At 35.4% G+C, this 21,794-nt stretch overlaps 1 protein-coding gene and 1 pseudogene across 1 annotated transcript in view; one reads left to right on the forward strand and one right to left on the reverse strand.

Annotated features, from left to right (window-relative positions):
- Positions 1-21,794, forward strand: part of ADGRV1 (adhesion G protein-coupled receptor V1) — a 322,278-nt gene that overhangs the window by 172,897 nt on the left and 127,587 nt on the right. The window contains 6 exon segments of the mRNA XM_049769107.1: positions 7,742-7,885; positions 10,153-10,327; positions 13,529-13,664; positions 14,671-15,782; positions 18,070-18,187; positions 19,366-19,537. Of these exon segments, the coding sequence (XP_049625064.1) occupies positions 7,742-7,885; positions 10,153-10,327; positions 13,529-13,664; positions 14,671-15,782; positions 18,070-18,187; positions 19,366-19,537 (1,857 nt within the window).
- On the reverse strand, positions 4,906-7,413 carry LOC126001011 (nicotinamide phosphoribosyltransferase-like; annotated as a pseudogene).

The following is a 21,794-nucleotide window of genomic DNA, read 5'->3' on the forward strand; positions in this document are numbered from 1 at the left end:
CTCCCTCTGACTTATTTCACTCAGCATAATAGATTCCATGTATATCCATGTATAAGAAAATTTTCATGACTTCATCTCTCCTGACAGCTGCATAATATTTCATTGTGTATATGTACCAGTTTCTTTAGCCATTCATCTGTTGAAGGGCATCTTGGTTGTTTCCAGAGTCTGGCTATTGTAAATAGTGCTGCAATGAATATAGGTGTGAGGAAGGGATTTTTGAATTGTATTTTTGTGTTCCTAGGGTATATCCCTAGGAGTGGAATAACTGGATCAAATGGGAGGGAGCTCAATTTCCAGTTTATTTCCAAAGTATTTCCAGAATATTCAATTTCAAGAGTATTATAAATTTGTATATTTCTATGTGGAGGCAAAATATTTTTATCAACATAGTAGCAGGCACTTATTCAAGCACTTAAAATGTCACAACTGCCCTTCTATATACTCTATGTACATATCCTCCTACACAAATATACATGTAAATGTGTACACAGACATGCAAATACACTGGATGCATGTTGAAGGAGAATGATTTGTAGGCTTTTAAAGGGTGATGCAGTGATTATATGCAACTTGAACTTTGGGAGACCTACACAACTGACATAGAGTCCAATACTTGCTTCTATCCTGGAAAATCTGGAATGTAGGATTTTTTTTGTAATGACATTGATGAGAAAATGTAGACTTTTCTGGAAACATTTAGGGTGAGAGTGATAGGAGTGTGTGGAAAGTGGATCAGTTTTCTCAGTTTGAACCAAAGAAAGTTATTTGGGTGATTGCTAATAGTCCTCTCAAGGGAAGGTAATTTATTTCATACACTGGATGAATGAATGATCTGGGGATTCATCATCTCATGGTTAGAAAAGTCTGTTCCCTTGAGAACTACCAAGTAGCAGTCATTGAAAGGAAAATTGGCAGGGTAGATTGTGATGCAAAGAACATTGAAAAGAAGATCCAGAGTATATTGTCTCTTTACAAAAATGTTGAAGAGTGAAATTCTGAACTCTAAGGAATACTGCTATTGGTTTCATAAAAGACTGTCTTTGCTTGCCTGTCTTCATGCTGGTCGGAATGCTGGTTGGCCAGTCCTTATCCACAGAAGGACCATAATAACAAGCAAGACTGTCATTCTGTCTCAAAGCAACTTTCCTATGCCCTTGAAAATATTAGCACATTGTTGAAAATGTTTATGAGGAGACCAGAGCACTGAGATACGATATCATGATTTTTTTCCTATTGGAAACAATGAACTAGAGATTTAACAAGAACTGGGATAGTGAACATTTATCTAGATGTGAGATGGTAGCTTTGATGATGCACTTTTTCTTTATGCCTTCTTGAAAGTGATAAAAAAAACATCTTCTGGATTTGCTTACTGCACTCATGGTTTTGGAAAGAAACTGCAAAATAGGAACAAAAGAAAAACAGAAATACCCTGTGTGTTACACTAAATTTAGCCTCCTCAGTAATCAACACAGTTGATCTTAGTCTCATATAAGTTTTAGATCAATAGAAAGTATACTAATCTGTAACCAATGAACAACCTTCTGACCTTTTATCCCCTAGGGTCTTTACTTTTGTTATTTAATGAAGAGGGAGGAAATAGAGGATTTTTGTGACCCAAGGTTTTTATAGTTATTTCTATGTCCCTCCAGTTTTTTGGGAACTTGACTAGATGCTCATCAGTTTCTAACATCCATTTCTATAGCCAAAATTTTTTATATAATATCTTTATTTAAACACCATGATTACAAATATGATTGTAATTGGGTTTCAGTCATAAAAAGAACACCCCCCTTCACCAGAGTAACCTTCCCATCACCAATGCCCCTGTTCATTTCTTCTCCCCATCCTAAAATTCTTAAGTATTGTGTAAATAATGAAAATCTGGAAGTTTGTTAACTTAATGTTATGGTCTCATTTATAAATGAGAAAATTTTTATTTACTCTGCTTTAAAGCTATGTAACTTGAAACAGTTCACCATGCATATCCTGAATACATTAAGGTTATCATTTCTGCTCACAAACACTAGGAGGCATGTCTTAAATTTTCGAGGAATAGCTTTATATAATTTTTAGTGTGATTTTATTTCACAGAAATCTATAGTACAATGAATAGAAAATTATTTTGGTGGGATTTCTGTATAGAGTCCCTGGACTTGGGGGACAGTCCTAGGAATACTTTGCCAACTGGGCTGAAGAGTTAAGTGCTAGGGTTTAACAATAGTATACTGCTTGGATCCAGTGGTATTGGAACCACAGGGTCATACCTGCCAGTGCTAGGGGGTCTTCAAAAATGCCCCTCTCAGCAGTGAAGGCCAGGTGGTTATGTGGTGTTGAGGCATGAACTCAGGGCCTTTTGTATGCAAGGCATTTTCTCCTGACACTTGCGCTATCTCCCCACCTCAGAAGATCATGTTATTTAGTTATTTAACTAAACAATGTGCATAGTAAACTATTATTCTCAGACTACATATAGAAAACTCAAAGTATGTACTATATATTAATAGTTTAAAAACCTTGTTGTCCTCACTCTTGTCTGTTTTCAAAGTGCTACGTGAAAATGATGCAATATTGTAGTTCTTTTTTCATTTCATTTTAAAAACTAAGCAGTATAATTTATAAACACAGTTTGTAATAATGATAATTTGAATTATGTCTATGACTTTTAAAATATCCTCTATGATTTTTAAAATATTTATTACTCCTATACATTTTCAGTAGAGAGTAAAAGTTGGCTAGCTTATTGTATAAATGATAGCATCTTTTTATTTATTTTAACAATTATCAATAACATAAATGATAGCATCTTTTTATTTATTTTAACAATTATCAATAACAGTTTTAAAATTGCATGCACTATTTTTTTCTGATTCCAGTATGTGTAATATAATTGCATGTATATTACCAGGTATTGCACTCTTCGTCTTTTCAAATTTGCACAAAAGCCAAACAGAATTTTTTCAGTGGCCTCCTTTCCTTAAATCCTATATCATACTCTTTGAATATTTGTGTATTAGTTATAAGAGTTACATTCAATTCTCTCTGCTCTATTTCTTTTGTAAAAGTTAGGACTCTAACAGGTCAGACAGTGAATTTACTATTTATTCTTTAAGTAGGATAAATTTCCTATAGGCTCTGAAAAGTAGACAACCCTGGGTGTTGGTTTAACTTTAGGCCCTTTAAGTGTGAACTGTTACCACACCTAGTTAACAGGCTTTTTATCTAAGACATGTGCCAACACATTAGAATCATTAGCATGCTAACTAAAGACTTGTCAATTTAAAAGAAGAATGTAATGTGGAATTTTACCTTTGAGGTTGAGTAATTTATTCATACATTATGGAGCACTTTCTTTAAACTAACCTTGGTGAAAGGCAGAGCAGATATAAAAATGACAGACAGTACCTGCTTCCATATTGCTCCCTGTCTAATGCAGTAGATGGCCAAGTGCAAGCCAATTATTTAGAATAAAAAACAGTATATAAATAGAGCTGGAAATTTGCATCTGATATTATGGGCTTGTGAATTCTCTCTAATTATTCCCAATTACCATCAAGAATGATGGGAATATGTAGAATAGTTCTGATAATGCAGTCCTGAGTCAAGGAAATAGAAGATCACACTTGAAACTACAGTCATCTAAAAGGCTTCAAATTTACTTAAAGATTACTTCACCTTTCTTTGTTATTACCAACCAGCTTTTCTTCAAATTTTCTATAACTCCTGTTATGTTTTCTATTTGATTAGTATATCTGAAACATGTGCTTGTGTGATATGGTTCTCTGTGTGCTGGATGGTTAAGAAGCAACGTGGTAAAACACACATGACTGGCCCCTTAAACTTTTGAAATAAGTACAAAAATTTCTCAGCTGTCTTGTTAGGGTGTCTGTGGGGAGAGATGAAATACACATGACTAAAGTCAGGACACTGATTTATTTCTATTTCCTTCATATTTTGCCTATAGTTCATGTTAAGTATTTGGGATAGCAAGATTAATTGAATGAATGACACATTTTGCATCCTAATGATGCCTAATTTTTGAAACCAATGATGTTCATATTTTCTATATTTGGGAGTTCTGAAATATTTTATATAATTATATATAAATAAATAAACTTCATGGAAATAGCCATTTTATATACAGTAAAGATGTACAGAGATTTTAGAAATATTCCATGTTATAAGGTATCTTGAGGCATATCTTATTAATAGCACTGTCTTTATTGGAAAATACTAGGTATAAAATATCACTGCTACTTTAATAAATGATTTCTTTTATTTATTTTTATGAGAAGACATTATAAGAGTCAACTACACAGTATTGGCAATTTTTATTTATCCAAAGCAGTCAGTTATTTAGTATATTTAAATAATTTTAAATGAACTATTTTTTGTTAAGGCCATGTTTTATTTGCTAATTAATGGACGAAAGGCATTGTAATTTAGTCTGTGCTCATAAAAATCATGAAAAGTTGGAAAGCCTGTTAATTAAATCACTAAAATTTTAAATATATCTTACACAATCTTATTTGTACAAAAATACAAGTAAAATATAAGCATAAAGCAATCATGTTAATTTTATCAAATCTGTGTTATGTGATTGGTTCTATTATTTGTGATCAATTATTTGTGAAAAGATTGAATTACTATCTGTTGGCAAAGGGCCCTAAAAAGCTTACTTCTGCATTAATCTTTTACACAATTAAGTGTATTTCCTTATTTGAAATGACCTAAATACAGGGAAAATAAATTGGAGGGGCAGTATGTCCATAAACTAACAAATAATTTGGCTATAATGAATCATAACACAGAGAAATCGACACATCTCTTTACAATTAACATTATGCATCACACAATCACAGGTATAAGTGCATGCAAGCATGTAAACACAGACATACATATACCCCATCGTAAATCAAAATCTAATGAGGTGCTGCTTCCAGTTCAATATTTAACTTTGCATTTGTTCTTACTTCATCAAATGAATAGCTTTTTGTCACTTTCCCATTTTTGAAGACAGTATGGAGAAGATCATGACCATATTCTTCAAAATCTCCTTTTCCTTCCTCAAGTGGTGTCCTATGTAAAGATAACCGGCTCTTCTTATTTTCAGGGGCTGCTCAGCAGCAAGTGACCCAGACAAGTCTCATGTCAGACTTCCATCCTAAGAAACTGGGAACTGAGCACTACCGAGACAGAGGTGGCCCACAACCAGAATGGCAGTTTATACCTCATAAGTGTCCATTTGTCCTGTTCCTTAATACCTCTAAAATACTTGTCTTATCATTATTGTAATAATGCCCAGAGATGAAGGCTGGAAGGACTGGATCACGAGATGAAACTCACCTCAAGGAGGGGGGATGCAGTTAGAACACTAACAACTACCATGAAAATATTAATGAGTGAGAGAAGTAGAATGCCTATTTTGAATGCAGGCAGGGGTTGTGGGTGGAGGGATATGGGGTGTATTAGTGGTGGAAATGTTACACTGGTGAAGGGGGTGTTCTTTTTGTGACTAGAAACCAACTACAGTCATGTTTGTAATCACGGTGTTTAAATAAAGATAAAAAAAAGATAACCGGCTCTTTTTGGACCTTTTGGGTCTTTGAAGACATTAATCCTGAGGCCATTAGTTACAACATAACTACACTGGAAGGAACAGTTCAAGAGATCTCTTGTTAACTTCTGAAACAAAGCTCCACCAGAACCAAAGAAAACTTTGTCAATACTCAACTTTTTTTTTGCTTCAGGACTTCTACAATCTTTTGTAAGGTATTACTGTTTTTCCATTCCCTTAAATAACTCTAAGATAAGGTGGCAGCAACTTGTAGCCCGTTGAGTTCTCAGTAACAGGGAACTTCTTACCTAAAAATCCAAAATCTTTATTTAACACAGTGTCAAGAGGATTTCCAGAATCAGGTCTGATTATTAATGGTGCCTCTGTACTTCTTGATGCTATTAAATGTCTTAGATCTTCACCCCATATTTTTCACACGCATTATAAATGTCATAGCTATTGCTGACCGCAGGCACTGACGAAAACTGTGTTACTATATGTTCAAAAGCATCTTTTTCATGATCTTTTTCCCAAGATGTTATGGTACTGTGTTCTGCTGCAAGCACAGGATCTTTTGTTCCATAGTATTTTTTAATTAAAGCAATTCTGGAGACTATCTATTCCTTTGAGGTTAACCAAATGAACAGATGCTCCTATCCCAGCAGTCTCCAAAATTCCTCGGCAGCCAAAATCATGTAATTTATATTCTAGACCATCTAAGTTGCCAGATGTTTCTGATAAATATTTGGCTGATATTTTTTCTTTATATTTTTATATTTATATATAATTATATATAATTATATTTTTTGGCCACTGTGATTGGACACTAGGATTGAATAAGAATAGTCTCAATCCAGTTTGTAAACCAGTAACACTCTGGATCTGTGTTTTCTACTGTAAAGAGAACATTTCCTCTGGGAATAACAGAACCTTCAGGAACAGCTTTTACTTCTATTGGAAGATGTCCATCATATTTCTCAAGAATGTAGTTCCATCCCTTTTCATTAAAGACATCACCTTGAAAATGTTCTTTGTATACTTCTTTGGCTTCCCGGATCTTCTCTTTGGTCCCTACTTTACCTTTTAAGTACTTATTAAGAATGTACTGCAATCCATAAAATACTGTTTCCTCGTATTTCACCTTTCTTATTTTGGAATTTTCTGTCTTCTTTTCACGGCATTAACAGTAGGAATAAACTTTGCTTGTGTCAGGTGGATATTGTTTATTGTGAGTAACCTTGTATGAATCGGTGGCCAGGAGGATGTTGAACTCAGTCTCTGCTGCCACATCATCTCAGACCCGGCACAGTGCTAAAAAAAAGAGCTAAATAAACTCTTTCGTTGCTATATTTATTTAACAAGAGGCTAGATTTTTTATTTTTTTTTCTTGTTTTTAGGAGTTGTAACTCTTCATAAATACCTTGTTTTTCATTTGGGTGGCACAGAAGTTCTTTATGAATACAATTTATGTGATTCAGATTATTCATAGGTCATTTGGCTACACATAAAGATTTTTGCCAGTTTATGTTCCTTTATACCAGGCAACTATTGATATTTGTCTCATAGTCTTCATACTGATAGCTTTTGTTTCATCACAGGGGAGAGGGTTGGTTACATATATTGATAAAGACTATAAAAAAGTGTCCTGGCCTGCAGGACTCAGTTATTCATGGGTGCAGAGGGGATCCAGCCTGAAAAAGAGAATGGGGGGAAAGAAGGGAACCAAGCAATGGAGGCTTGTCAAGGTTCTGTTTATTGATCTGCATGGGTTCCTTTTAAGCACGATTTTACAAGGGGTGGAGAGAAGGAAGGATGGAACAGCCTGCATTACAGACAACTTTTACAGAGAGCATCCTGTGGGTAATCTTTACATGCTATCTTTACATCAGAAACACAGGAACAGTTTCACTCTAAACTAAAGAAGCCCCAAAGATGTCACAAGCTTCCTGATAGGACACTTGGTATTTCTTTGGGCTCTGGGGCTAGCCAATGCCTTAGATTACGTACTCAGGCCACACAAGACTGGCTTGTCCTACTTGATTCCATATTAGGGTCTGGTCTCTGTCTGGCAAAAAAGAAACCTGAAACACTGTGAAATTAACTTATGTTATATATGCTAGTATTTTTCTTCTGACAGTAATTTTTGCTATTTAAAAGACTTTTAATGCTGTTTGTTTATAGGCCTTTTTGTCTCTGGGCTCTAATTTTACTTTGCAACTTGTGATGGTAATGCTTGTTGGTGGACATATCAACGGCACACCAGAGATTCTCCAAGAAGCAAAAACTGCTGTTGTTTCTGTACCTGAGAAAGCTGCCAATTCTGAGGTAATGACTTTGAGTATGGAACTATTAGAAACGCTTGTAGGACAAGCTCTCACGGGAAGGACTAAGAACCTACACAAGGAATTTTTCTTGGGAACTTTGGTGGTGACAAAGGTTCAGTAATTGGGTACAGAAATCCATAAATCTTAACACTACAGTACCTAAGTTAGTAACATTACTGTAGAATCAAATAATTAAGGATGGGGCTGGATGGCGATGGATGGAGGCCTTTGTGCTTAGGCCCCAGCCACGTGGTTTCATCCCCCATCTAGCCGGCGGGTCCCAGGCCCAGGTGAAAGGCAAAATCACTCACTCACAGGCAGGCATCAGGAAGCATCAGCTTTATTCATGCCCTGTTCACCACATGTGTGTGGCCTACTCATAACCTTTCAAGCACTAATTATTTTTGGCCCTGCATCTTAAACTCCTTTCAGCCATCTTCCCTTTGGGCTCCATGCTGGTCCAAGACCAGAACACAGAAACCCAAAAGCCAGCGAGCTCAGCAGGGCCGAAAAGGCCCGAATTCCCTTGGTCCAAGGCTTATCTAACTTTTCCAAGACCCCTCCCAGGAATGGGCCGGGTCTTGCAGGTAAGTTCACACATATCTGGTTTCCAAGACCCCTCCCAGAAATGGGTGGGTCTCAGATAGGTACCCTACAATTACAATAAAATGTTTTGTTTTGTTTTGTTTGATTTGTAGCTTAGGTAACATTCATTTATGGAACATAAAGAAATAGCATAAAGAATAATGCTCAAAAACTATAGAATTGAAGGCCGGAAGGACTATTTCTTAATAGAAAACATGTCACAGTGGGAGAGGGGTCTCAGTTAGGTCAGAGAGGGACCACTATGACAATGATAGTTGGATCTGATCACTCTAGTGAATGCTGAAAGGAGGCAAAGTGATACGCATGATAGCCTTTTAATAAGTATATTGCAAATCAGTGACTGCAATAGAGACAGTCTTGATGGAGGGAAGTTGACACAGCTGAAGAGATGGGTGCTTGAACATTGTATAACTGAAATTCAATCATTAAATTTCTTCCCCATGTATTATATTTTGATAAAAATGAAACTGTGAGCTATGACTGCGTGTTAACAATGCACAGAGAAAGATTTATTTTCAATGCACAAAATGATCTCTAGAGCAAAAAAAGTAACCAAAAAAAAGTACAATAATCATTATGACTCATTGAACTTTTAAGAAAAAAATATGTATCTTTAGCGTGAGCAGGATCAGGATTGCTGTTACTTTGCCATATGTTCTTTCATTCAAAACTTTTCAACAGGACAACTCTCCAAACTCCAAATATTAGCTATTGATTGCTCTCTAAAACAGAATTAATCCTTTCTAGAGTAATCACTTGTTGACCAGGCTGCCTTGCTCAAAGGCCATTTCTTTCTTTTTTTTAACTATTGAGATTATTGTGATTTACAAAGTACTTCATAGTTGGGCTTCAAACATACTATGAATGAGGGCCAATCCCACCACTAGTGGGATCTTTCATGTTCCCAGAATTTATCCCATACCATCATCCTCTGCCCCTCAGCCTGCCACTGTAATAGGCCTATTTACAGTTTAGATTTATAGACTTTGGGTCTCTTATTCCATTGTTGTTGACTTTGGCTTGGATATTGAGTTCTGTCCTTTACTTTTTTAAATCCCCACCAATGGACATGAGAATACTTTGGCCCTGGTAATTTTGAGAAAAAATAGCATATATGTAAACAAGAGAAGTGTCGACTTAAATATCTTTATTTAAAGCACCATGATTTACAAAGTTATTTATGATTGAATTTTTGACATAAAATGTCTTAGTACCTATCCCACTATCAGCGCCAACCTCACTCCACTAAGAGGAAATCCCATGATATCCCTTTCCAGCCTGCCATCTTGGTCGCCCCTTTTAAAACTTTGTTGTTAAATTCGGGACTCATGATTTTTGTGTTTTTGACTATGTGGTTTGTATATTTAATTCTCTCCTTTCTTAATACCACCAAAGTATCTGAATTGCCTTGAGGCTTTTTTCCTGTCATTTCACATATTATGTTAAATGAAGTAAGACAGAAGAAGGAGGATAAAAATAGGATGTTATTTCTTATGTGATATTTAGACCCAAACACTTATCTGGAAAACTCTTGATCCCAAAGTGTAAGGAGAAAATGAAAGAAATAAAGTGGTGGGAAGAAAGTTGGTTCTTAAACAGCATTTCAACAAACAAATATTTATATAGAGAAATAAAATATTTCCAAATATATTTTTTTCTTAGGTTGGATTTGAATCCACTGCTTTTCCACTCACAGACATCACTACTGGAACAAGCCGGGTTGTGATTTCTAGGAGAGGCACATACGGCTCCCTTATGGTTGCCTGGGCTGCTGGATATCCTCATGAGTTTGAAATCCCTGAGTTCATTGTTGTTGGCAACATGACACCAATGCAGGGTGAGTTGTAGCTGTTCTGAGATGAGCCTATAAACTCGGAGATTAGTACCTGACCATTACTTTTCTTACTCACTCTTACGACTCACCCTTATTCTAGGTACTTAGAAGTTTTCCAGTATAATCCTTCTATATCTATGTGGTCAGGATTGCACAGGCTGCTTGGTGAGAATAGAAAAAACTTTTTCAGCCAAATTTAAAACTTTATACCTTATCGGGAAGTGTGTTAATTAAAAGTACTCTTTTGTTTTGTTTTGTTTTGTTTTGGGCTACAGCTGGTGGTGCTTAGGGGCTACTCCTGACTCTGTGCTCAGAAATTGCTTCTGGTAGGCTTGGTGACCATATGGGATGCTGGTGATTGAACCTGGGTCTGTTCTGGGTTGGTCACATTCAAAGCAAACACCCTACTGTTGTGCTATCATTCCAGCCCCTAAAAGTATTCTATTTATACATTAGGACATTGCTGAAATTAGCCAAACAAACTTGATTTATGAGTAGTAAAAAAACTTATCTTTAAATCTAGTGTATTTTTTGTTTTATTTTTGGTTTTTGGGTCACACCCAGCAGTGCTCAGGGGTTACTCCTGGCTCTATGCTCAGAAATCGCTCCTGGCAGGCTCGGGGGACCATATGGGATGCCGGGATTCGAACTACTGACCTTCTGCATACAAGGCAAACGCCTTATCTCCATGCTATCTCTCCGGCCCCCATCTTCTTAGTTTTCAATTGTAGCACTAGCTCATGTGAATCAGTAAGATGTAGTGATTAGTTGTTTTAATCTAAGCACTATTCATTACAACTTTCTAAAATGAGAGTTTATGATGGCTGAGTATCTTTGAGGATCCCTTTTTTTTCCTTTTTTTTGGGGGTGGGGAGGAGGCATACCTGATGGTGCTCAAGGGTTACTATTGGTTCTGCACTCAGAAATCGCTCCTGGCAGGCTCAGAGGATCATGGAATACCAGGTCAGCCTCATGCAAAGCAAACAAACCCCTTAACCTGTGCTATCCCTCTTGCCTGAAGATATCTCTTTTGATGTAAAAAGTCCCTGACCACTAGGTAGATACCAATGATAAAAGAAATGAATAGCATTATTAGCTGAGACCCTTGCCTATCAATGAGGATGGAGTGATTTTTACTTTCTCAAGGTCCCACTATCATCAAAATATAAAGAAATGAAAAGTACAGTCCTTTTGATCATGAGGGGCAGATTCAAAGAGAATTGGATTGGTGTATCAGCTTCAATCCAACAGGACTTTAGAAAAAGGGTGTACTTGGATATATAATTTGCCTCATTATGAGTTACCATTGACTATCAGAGTGTCTTAATGACTGAATGATACCCTTCCTTCAATGTTGTAACCTTAAATCCTCCTTATTTTACTTTTGGCATGTCCTCTTAGTTAAAGATACTTAATTACATTTTTCATCTATTGGTTAGCCCTTTCTTGTGCAAAAACTTGCACTACTCCATGATATTATTTTGGGACCTCTCGTGCTGTTCAGTATAATAGCCAGAAGATTCAAAGCTCAAGGTTTTAAGAGTTAGGGTTCACCAAAGCAGTGCCAGAAATAAAACTCAGGCACTTCGCATTCAGTGCGTGTACTCCAGTGTTTTAAGCGATCTTCCTAGCACCCCTTCTGTCTTTTTGAATGCTTTGTAGAGCTCCATATAATTTAGTCTTTTTTATTTTTGATATTAAGTCATTCACTAAACATGAAAAAATTTATGGAGAGCTATTGTTCTTTATGAGTATGTATTTAGATTTTTATAAAATAGTGAATATAAATTAAAATAATTTACTATGTATAAAATTAGTTACTAATAATTTGATGTAACTAAAGTAATAGAACTTTCAGAGTGATATTTTCAAGTATTTTTACATATTCATTTAGCTTTTATAAAATCCTTAACATAAGGGTGGAGCAAATGCACAGTGGTAAGGCATTTTCCTTGCATGCAGCCAGCCCAGGACGAACGGTGGTTTGAATCCCGGCATCCCATATGGTCTCCCGAGCCTGCCAGGAGCGACTTCTGAGCATAGAGCCAGAATTAACTCCTGAGCATCAATGGGTGTGACCCAAAAGCAAAAACAAAAGAAAAGGATTTTAAGCATAGTGGGAAATGATGTATAATCAATGCTGATAAACTCGCTGATTAGATTTAACCTTTTTGATTTATTTTTATTTTATTTTTGATTTATTCCCTATTTTTTATTTTTAAATGTATTTATTCAATTGAAATATAATTAATATACACATTTTTTTCACTTTTTATCTATATTTTGATGAATCTAACATATATCTATCTATAAAAATATCACTGCAGTCAATATGTTAAATGTAGCCGATAGCTCAAAACCTTTCTGAAATTATTTAGAGTGAAAATCTATATACCAAGTTTTTTGTTTTTGGACCACATCCAGCCTTGCTCAGAATTTTCTTCTCTATCTGCACTCAGGGATCACTCCTGGTGTGGTACTGGATTGGTGGTGTGCAAGGCAAATACCTCACCTGCTGTACTATCGCTTTGGCACAATACACTATGATTTTTCTCTCCAAACTGTGTGTTTCCATTTCACTCCTACTTTTCATAGTAACCCGTGTCTCTAAAATTATAAATTATACTGGAGCAGAATTCAAACAAAGCCTACAACCTACAACCAGACACATAATCAAACTTGCCCACATTGTTCTCTTCCCTCTACTGGTATATGCACTCAAAACACAAAATAAGCAATAAACCAGACAAGTATACAAGGATTGAAGGCAAGATTTGTGTGTTTTTGAGAGTTCTCATGTATTTCCCTCAGTGACTTTTTGATATATTTTACCTTTGTAGACTTATAATTATGGAAGAAAATTTGGGGTTACCTCTCAAAGCAGTGATTAGGAGGTCTGAGGGTACCCATGGTTGATTCTCAGCCGCATGGGCCTGCAAGTCAATGTGAAAGCACCGCAGTGCTGGGAAATTACCTGGCCACCTGGATGTGTTTAGAGGCCTCCAAGTTTTAACCAGAAATTATGGGATTGAATTTGGATCAGGAACATGGTAGACATGTGTCCTAACCACTGTACTGCTCTGGGGGTGGGTGTTGCAGGAAAAGAATAATTCCGCTGCTTTTTAAATAGTTGAATCCCAATTGAGAACTCAAAAATGCAGAACTCTTCTTCTCTTTTCATGTTTTTTGTTTGTTTGTTTTCAGGGAACATTTCCTTTTCCCATGGAGAGCAAAGTAAAGGGGTCCTTCTGTGGACATGGCCCAGCCCAGGTCAGCTAGAGGCCTTTCCTATTCATCTTTTGGGAGTACAGAGCAGTGCCCCAGGTGGTGCTCAGCTTCGGTAAGATAACAATCTTCTTCTTGACCGAAAAGTCTCTGCAGGATAAGGAAATTTGTCAGAATCACTGTCACTGCCTGAGAGCTTTTCCTTTACGCCCTGTGTTAATCTCTACCACTGTTCATATCACTCTGTGATGAGTGATGAATTATTATTTAATTATTTACAGCTACTCAAATTCATATTTTAAAGAATCAAGAAAAAGCACACACACATAAAATGTCAGTGATCTAAGAGAGGTATATTGAATACCAGAGTGATATCTGACTTGCAATACTACTCTATAGGAAAAAGCTATGGATAAATCAATTAATCATGAAGATTCCAGTTTTTATTTTTTTTTTTATTTTTTTATTTTTTATTTTTTTGGTTTTTGGGCCACACCCGGTAACGCTCAGGGGTTACTCCTGGCTATGTGCTCAGAAGTTGCTCCTGGCTTGGGGGACCATATGGGACACCGGGGGATCGAACCGCGGTCCGTCCAAGGCTAGCGCAGGCAAGGCAGGCACCTTACCTTTAGCGCCACTGCCCGGCCCCAGATTCCAGTTTTTATAAAATGTTTAGTAATGTTTGTATGATTAAAAGCTTCATTACTGGACAACTAAAGAAAGAAGCAAAAGTTTTGCCCCTCACAGGTAGAACTATTTCTGCTTGGTTAACAAGAAAACAAATTGATATTCAGGGAATTGTAAAAGTTTTCATTTCCCTGTTTGAGGATAATATGAGAGAGATTACATGTGTAAACAAACACTGTTTGGGTTTTAATATCTTTTGGAAAACTATCCTTCGATTGACTGAAGAATTAGACCAGAGACCTAAGAACTTAATTTGCTTGTGTGAAGTCCTGTCTTCCAGGATTACAACTACTGTAATAGTTCATGTGGGTTTTGAAAAGAAATGTCATTTTTAAGTTGCTCCCAAGAACAAATGATTAAATGTGTGAGAAATGAATTTCTACAGTGGCATTCCATTTTCTAATAAGGTCCTTTATGGTTATTTTTTTTCCCAGATCAGGGTTCACAGTTGCAGAAATTGAACCTATGGGAGTCTTCCAGTTTTCCCCAAGTTCAAGAAATATTCAAGTGTCAGAAGATACACCAAGGATCAGATTACAAGTACAAAGACTGTTTGGCTTCCATGGCGATCTTATTAAAGTTTTCTATCAGACAACTGCAGGAAGTGCAAAACCACTGGAAGATTTTGAACCTGTTCATTATAAGGAACTGCTTTTTCAAAAACTTGAAGCTGAGGTTGATTTTGAAATAATGATTACTAATGATCAGCTTCCTGAGACAGAAGAAAGTTTTTACATTAATCTGACTTCAGTAGAAATGAAAGAATATTCAAAGTTTGATGCTACTTGGAAACCACGCCTAAATCCAGATTTTAATGTTGCAGTGATCACAATATTGGATAATGATGACCTGGCAGAAATGGATATATTTTTACCCAAGACAACTTTTGTGGCTTTAACAGTCGATACAACTCTTATTCCTGTAGAAAGTGACTCCTCCACGATATATCCTGATACAACTAAGATATCTACCATACCACAACCAACTGAAATAATCACCATTATTACTGAAACAACTGGAGCATCTGTGATTTCTGAAAATCTTGTCACCCTTCCTGGAACATCTCCCATGTCAGAAAAGCCTGATGAGGTCACTTTAACTACCAATGTTTCTATTCATGGCACATTCAGTGTTGGACCACCCATTATTTATGTAAAAGAGGAAATGAATGACACCCTTCATATTGCAGAAGTTCTTATTCGAAGAACTGGTGGTTGTACTGGCAATGTCAGTATAATACTAAAAACTTTTGGTGAAAGATCTGCTCAGAACGAACCAAATATTGCATTTCCCTCTCCTGATACCTACGGAATTTCCAATGTAACATGGGCAATTGAAGAAGAGGACTTTGAAGAACAATCTCTCCTCCTTACGTTTGCAGATGGAGAAAGAGAACATAAGGCATTGATTCAAATTTTGGATGATGACGAGCCTGAAGGCCAGGAATTTTTCTATGTATTTCTCAGAAACCCTCAAGGAGGTGCACAAATTGTCAAAGGAACAGATGATACTGGATTTTCTTCTTTTGCCATGATCATTATTACAGGTATATTACAGATATACTTTTTGAATAAGGAAAATAAAACTTTATGGTTTGGAGCTGTGACATTTGCCTTGCATACAAATGACATGGGTTCAACCCCTAGTACCCCAAATGTTCCTCAAAGCCTGACAGGGGTAATTCCTGAGAATAGACTATATCAGGTGTAACCCCTGGATAGGTGTGCCTCAGACAAAAAAACATACAACAAAAAAGAGACTTTACTTTTATAATATAGTATTTGTAAAAAATATCATTTAAGCTTAAATTTAAGATGGCAAATTGATTCAAAGTAATTTATTAAGACATTCATTTCCTATATCATGGACAGATAACTTGAATTTATAATGTTGTTCTATGGTGTGGGAAAGAACTGATGGACTTTAATGGACAGTAAATAGCGCTTAGCTTGGGCTCTGTTGAATAAACTTTAAAATGTTACTTTAACAATATAGGGAAAAACAAAATATTCTATAGGTTATGTACTCATTTTGATTTAAATTAGCTTAATGCCATCTACATCTTTCATTTAAAATTGGTTAGACACTCAACAGATCTCTACTTCAGATTATACAAATTCTAGTACAGTTATTTGAATATGACCCAGACTAAAGGTCAAAATATGTAGTAGTACTTGAGCAAATTGCAGACCCAACAGTATGGTTACTAGGGGTTCTTTGTAGTTTCAAGCATTGCTCTTTTACTTTATGAATGGTTGCAAATGCTACTTGTCTGGTTAGAAGATTTGTGTGTGATCAGGAGAAGGAGGGGGCTAGGCGTCAGGACAATAGCTATATATCAATGGAAATAAAATTATGCTAGCCAGCATGGCATATTAATGCATACTAGTGTAGACCAACATCACACTCTAGTATCTGCCAATACATTTATGATGATGAATTGCTTGACTCATTCACTGGTTTTCTTATCCCATTTTTGACCCAGGATGAGGTTCTTCTATAATGTCTTCCTTCCTTATGTATATTATGTGGTCATTTAGTTAAGTAGCAAAAAAGTGCTCGCAATGAAAATTTTTGTAGCAGAGACACATTTAATCTACTGCACTCACATTCAGGCAGGAGATATTAGAACAAAAAAGATTAATCAAACATGCTTCCCTTATTAGCAGATCACATTTAGTCACATTGCAGACCTGCAAAGTACATCCAGAGCTCCCCCCCTTGCAACAAAGTAAAGTGGGTTTGTATGTCCTTATTCAGATACCAATGCCTGAAGTTCTGTCAAAAGTAAGAGTTTGGGTGATGGATATTAGTGATTTTTGAAGTCAAACTGCTTTGGACCACAGCTTTTAGGATCACTTTGCCAAACTGAGCCATTTTAAAATCGAGAGCAACATGAACTTTTCTTTCACTCAGAAACCTATTTAAATGTCAACATGGACTTACAGTTACAATTTTAGACAGTGTGATGTATAGTAAGTATGTAGACGCCTGTGACCTTGAGTGTTGCTTTGTGGAATCCTTGTTTACCCAGAGACACTCTGCAGTCTCTTAATTGTTTTTCTGTGAAGCAAATAGCTAGATAATATAACACAAATGGTCTTTTTGGACAGCTGTTTTGTATTAAGTTGGTTAAGTGGAGCTCACTGTTCAGTAAATCCTTATTAAACACAGTGATGTCCACTCTTATGGATTATGGTATTAAAGGAGTAAAATTGTGGTGCTGTGATAGAAGTTGTTTCTTTTTTACAATTTTGTGTTGTAGAGATTATTTTGTTCACTTATTTAATATTTTATTGAAACCATTATGATTTTCACAGTTCTTCATTGTTGGGTTTCAGACATACAAAATGTCAGGGTCCATCCCACCACCAGTGATGACCTCCCTCCACCAGTGCTTCCAGAGTCCATCCTCTGCCACCCCCTTTGCCTCCAGTTTGATTGTTAAAATCTGGGTTTCATGATTTCATTGTTGTTGACTTTGACTTGAATACTTAGTTCTGTTCTTTTTTTAATACTACCAATGGACCTGAGACTCCTTTGCTCATGGCATCCATTATTCCATATCTGTGTTTTTTTCTCCTATATTCATTTTCATTCATTCTCCTCGCCATACCCTGGAGTTGAGTGTTTGAGACAACTCCCATTCAAACCATTGCATTTTTTCATGCAGTTATTCTAAATACCACATGTAAGTGATGTTATTCTGTATTTATCCTTCATTCACATGTGAATTTCTTAGTTTCATACTATGTGAGCTGGAAAAAAATTTTAAAACATGGAAGTTTTTTTTAGTCTTAAGAATATTATAATACCCCCATTATTTTTTTCAGGGAATGATCTTCATAATGGCATCATAGGATTCAGTGAGGAGTCGCAAGGTGAACTAGCGCTGGGTGAAGGAGCTGGTCTGAACATACTGGATCTTACTGTTACTAGGCAGCCAAACAGGTACATTCATCTCTATGTCAAAGATGTAACAGCCTGTGTGCCTATATAGGATCTAATTTTAAGTCATAAAATAGTAGAGGCAAGATAAAATGTTGCTTAAAAAACATGTGGAGTTTGGTATCCCAATGTGAAAATGCTGTGTAAGACTTAACCAGTTATTTAATAGACTTGGTTCAACTTAGGGCTACCTTGAAATAATATGTGTACTTCTAAATATCACATATCAATATAAATGATCCCTTCTTTATTTTTACTCAATATTTTTCTTTCTCTGCCTTCCCTTCCTTCTGTTTTTGCATTGTTTGGGTTGAATAGGTAGTTATGAAGTATCAGAGGTTGCATGTGTGGCTCCATAGTGGACCATAGTGGCTCCATGGACCATAGTGGCCATGCCAGGTATTGAACTCATGACTTCAAGCATACAGGGCAGGTATTCAACCAATAAAACTCATCCAAATCCTTGAATATTTTGATTACTCAACAATACAACAGTTTGCTGTTTAGGAGGGAGGCTTGTAGTACCAAAATTTGCTTGCAAATTAATACTACATAAAAAATACCTTTTGAGTGGTCACTACATACATGCATTTGGATATACACATGTATAGATAATAATGTATTTTTAATTTTTTAATTTATTTCTTGCCTTTTATTTTTAATGACCATTTTTTAACAGTAATCTTTCCCTTTGAAGAATTTTTCTCCTAATACAAATGAAGAACATTTACTGAAGTCACAGATTCTCTATAATTTTTAATCTCCTTTTGGGGGGAGGGGTTTAATAATGTTTAGCAGAACAATATCACTTCTTTTCACACTCCTGATATGTTACCATCGAACCACTCAATACATATTTATTTAGTATTGGCTAGATTAATTAAAGAATACATGGTTGGTAAACCCTGGCCAAACTTAATTTCTTTTCTTCAATTAAGAAATTTGGTCATTTTGGAGAATGTTGCATTGGTAAAGGGGGGTGTTATTTTTATGACTGAAACCCAACTGCAAACATGTTTGTAATTATGGTACTTAAATAAATATATTATTTTTTTTTAAAAAGAGAGATTTGTTTAGTTTAAGCATTAGTCATCATAAAGTAGTGGTAATACATTCTACCTTAAATACCAGGATAACTTACTCCCTACTGTATTTGCATACATTTTGACATTTTTTTTTAGGGCATTTGAAGATGTCACAGTCTTTTGGAGAGTTACATTTAACAAAACATCCACTTGGCTCCAGAAACATGGTGTGAATCTGATGGATATACTCTTCTCTGTGTCAGGAACCACGACCTGTAGAATGGGTCAAACAAAATGCTTGATCACCATTGAGCTCAAACAAGGAAAGGTAAGAAATTATGAGCCACAGTATTGCCAACTTCTCATTATATATTTTCAGAATAAGTAATTTTATTTTATTGTTAATTTTTGTTGGTACTTTGGGACATAGCTGGTGATGCTCAAGGTTTACTCCTGGTTCTGAACTCAGGAATTATTCCTTGTGGTATTTGGGGGACCATATGAGATATTAGGGATCAAACTGGATTGATCACCTGCAAGACAACTACCCTACATACTGTATTTTTTCCAACTCCAAGAACAAGTAATTGGAAAGCCTCTTTATTGGATACACTTATTGGGTATAAGCAAATCAAAGCAGGACTGAAGGGCTGGAGCAATAAGTAGAGTAGGGATGGCACTTTACTTGTTTGCAACTAATCTAGGTTCACTCCTCACCATCCCATATAGTCCCTATATCTGATTTTTCTACACTCGATCTTAGGCAAAATGCTGAAAAATGATATATATTTTCTTTTTCAAAATTACTTTTACTTTTATAATATATAAGATCATATCATAAACAGGTTTTTATTCATGGTATGAGAGTTTTTTTTATTTCCTCATATTTGTTATTGATATATAGTTATAGGGTTCAGTTTTGATATGCCAATCAGTCAGAGACCTTGCTTGTGAATTTTTGGGCAAATTTTTCTTAGTTCACATTGCAAATGGCATATGGCAATGGCATACTCAGGAGTCAGATATTCTCAGTGATTAATATTTGCTCTTTGTCTAGTAATCAAACTCAAATAATTAATACAGAAACTGTCATACTCATAATGAATATTCAAAAGTATCATGCTTTCTTTATAGATACTTACTACTTTAAACAGCAGAAAAAATAAACACAAATACAGTTATCATAAAGCATCTAATTCTTTTTATCTTAGCTCCCTTACAGATTTGCATTCTTTTCTTTTACTTATTTTTATTTTAAAAACTATTGTAATAATTATAATGATCTCCTCTAAGGTTATAGTAATACATTTTAAATTTTTCTTCTTGTAATTATCATACTTTTTACAGTTTCCATAAGAGGGGAATATTTGTGTTGGCTAATCTGTGGTCATGTGCCCTTGGTTATCATACTGCTATGATCTGGTTTTACTAATATATTTTAGGAATATTATTTGAATAGAGTATTTGCAAGACTAGACATTTCCTTTGTCTCTAGCCTAATTATGTGTTTGTCAGGTCTGTACATTGTTTAATTTTAGATTGCTCTTTACTTAAATTCTAATATACCCTTTTGTCTCTCAGTGCTAATAACTAATGTTCTAATCTTCAATGAAAAGAAACATGCTACTAAAAATATAAAGAGAAGATAATGTTAGAATGTAGTAGGCTAAAGTCCTTTGTTAAATAAAATTATTATGGATTCATACTCAACTTGATCATTAGGGGGTAATAGTTTTCGAATATGGAAATCCATGGCTTTTTAATGTCATAGTTTATTTTATTTACCAAATGTAGGTTTTCAAAAGTGGTGATAAATATAGTTATTTTCACATTGCAATATTTACTGGCAGTTCATCAAAAAAAAAAAGAAAAGTTTTGTATAATAAATAGGAAAGCTAACTCAATTTCTTGTTCTTTTTTCTTTTCCTTTTTTGTTTTTAGTTTTTGGGCCACACCCAGTGACACTCAGAGGTTATTCCCGGCTATGTGCTCAGAAATCGCTCCTGGCTCAGGGGACCATATAGGGCACCCAGGATTGAACCCAGGTTCTTCAGGCCTGGAAATTCACATTGCTACTTAAAGATATTTTTTACAAAGAATTATGTAAAAGCAAATAGGTAGAAGCAATCTGATTGGCAGTGTGCTATTAACTGGAACTCAAACTTTAGAGAAAAATTTATTTGAAACTTCTGGGAAAGACCTGAAATGAAACATAAGCAAAACATAGGCCAGCTGACTAAATCTAGACATATTTCATACTTGGACAAAGTATAAATTAGATAATTATATATTAATTTATTCAATTTAAAATAATTTTAAAATTAAAGTCTATGATGACAAAGTCCTCCTTTTCCTATGTGAGATATTACAAAAATACCAAATGTTATTTTAAATGAAACTTTTATTTTAACTTTATTTAAATGAAGTCCTGACTTATCAGTATCCAGTGTCATCTTAATTCCTCACCCTGACCCCCCTTCAAAAGGGGGGTCATAATGCATTTAAAACCAATATTTAACTATATATCATTATACTTTTATAGCAAGATTTGTATACTTTTAACTACATGTTTACTGTATCATGCT

Source organism: Suncus etruscus, chromosome 2 (assembly GCF_024139225.1).
Source record: "Suncus etruscus isolate mSunEtr1 chromosome 2, mSunEtr1.pri.cur, whole genome shotgun sequence".
Lineage (NCBI taxonomy): Eukaryota > Metazoa > Chordata > Mammalia > Eulipotyphla > Soricidae > Suncus > Suncus etruscus.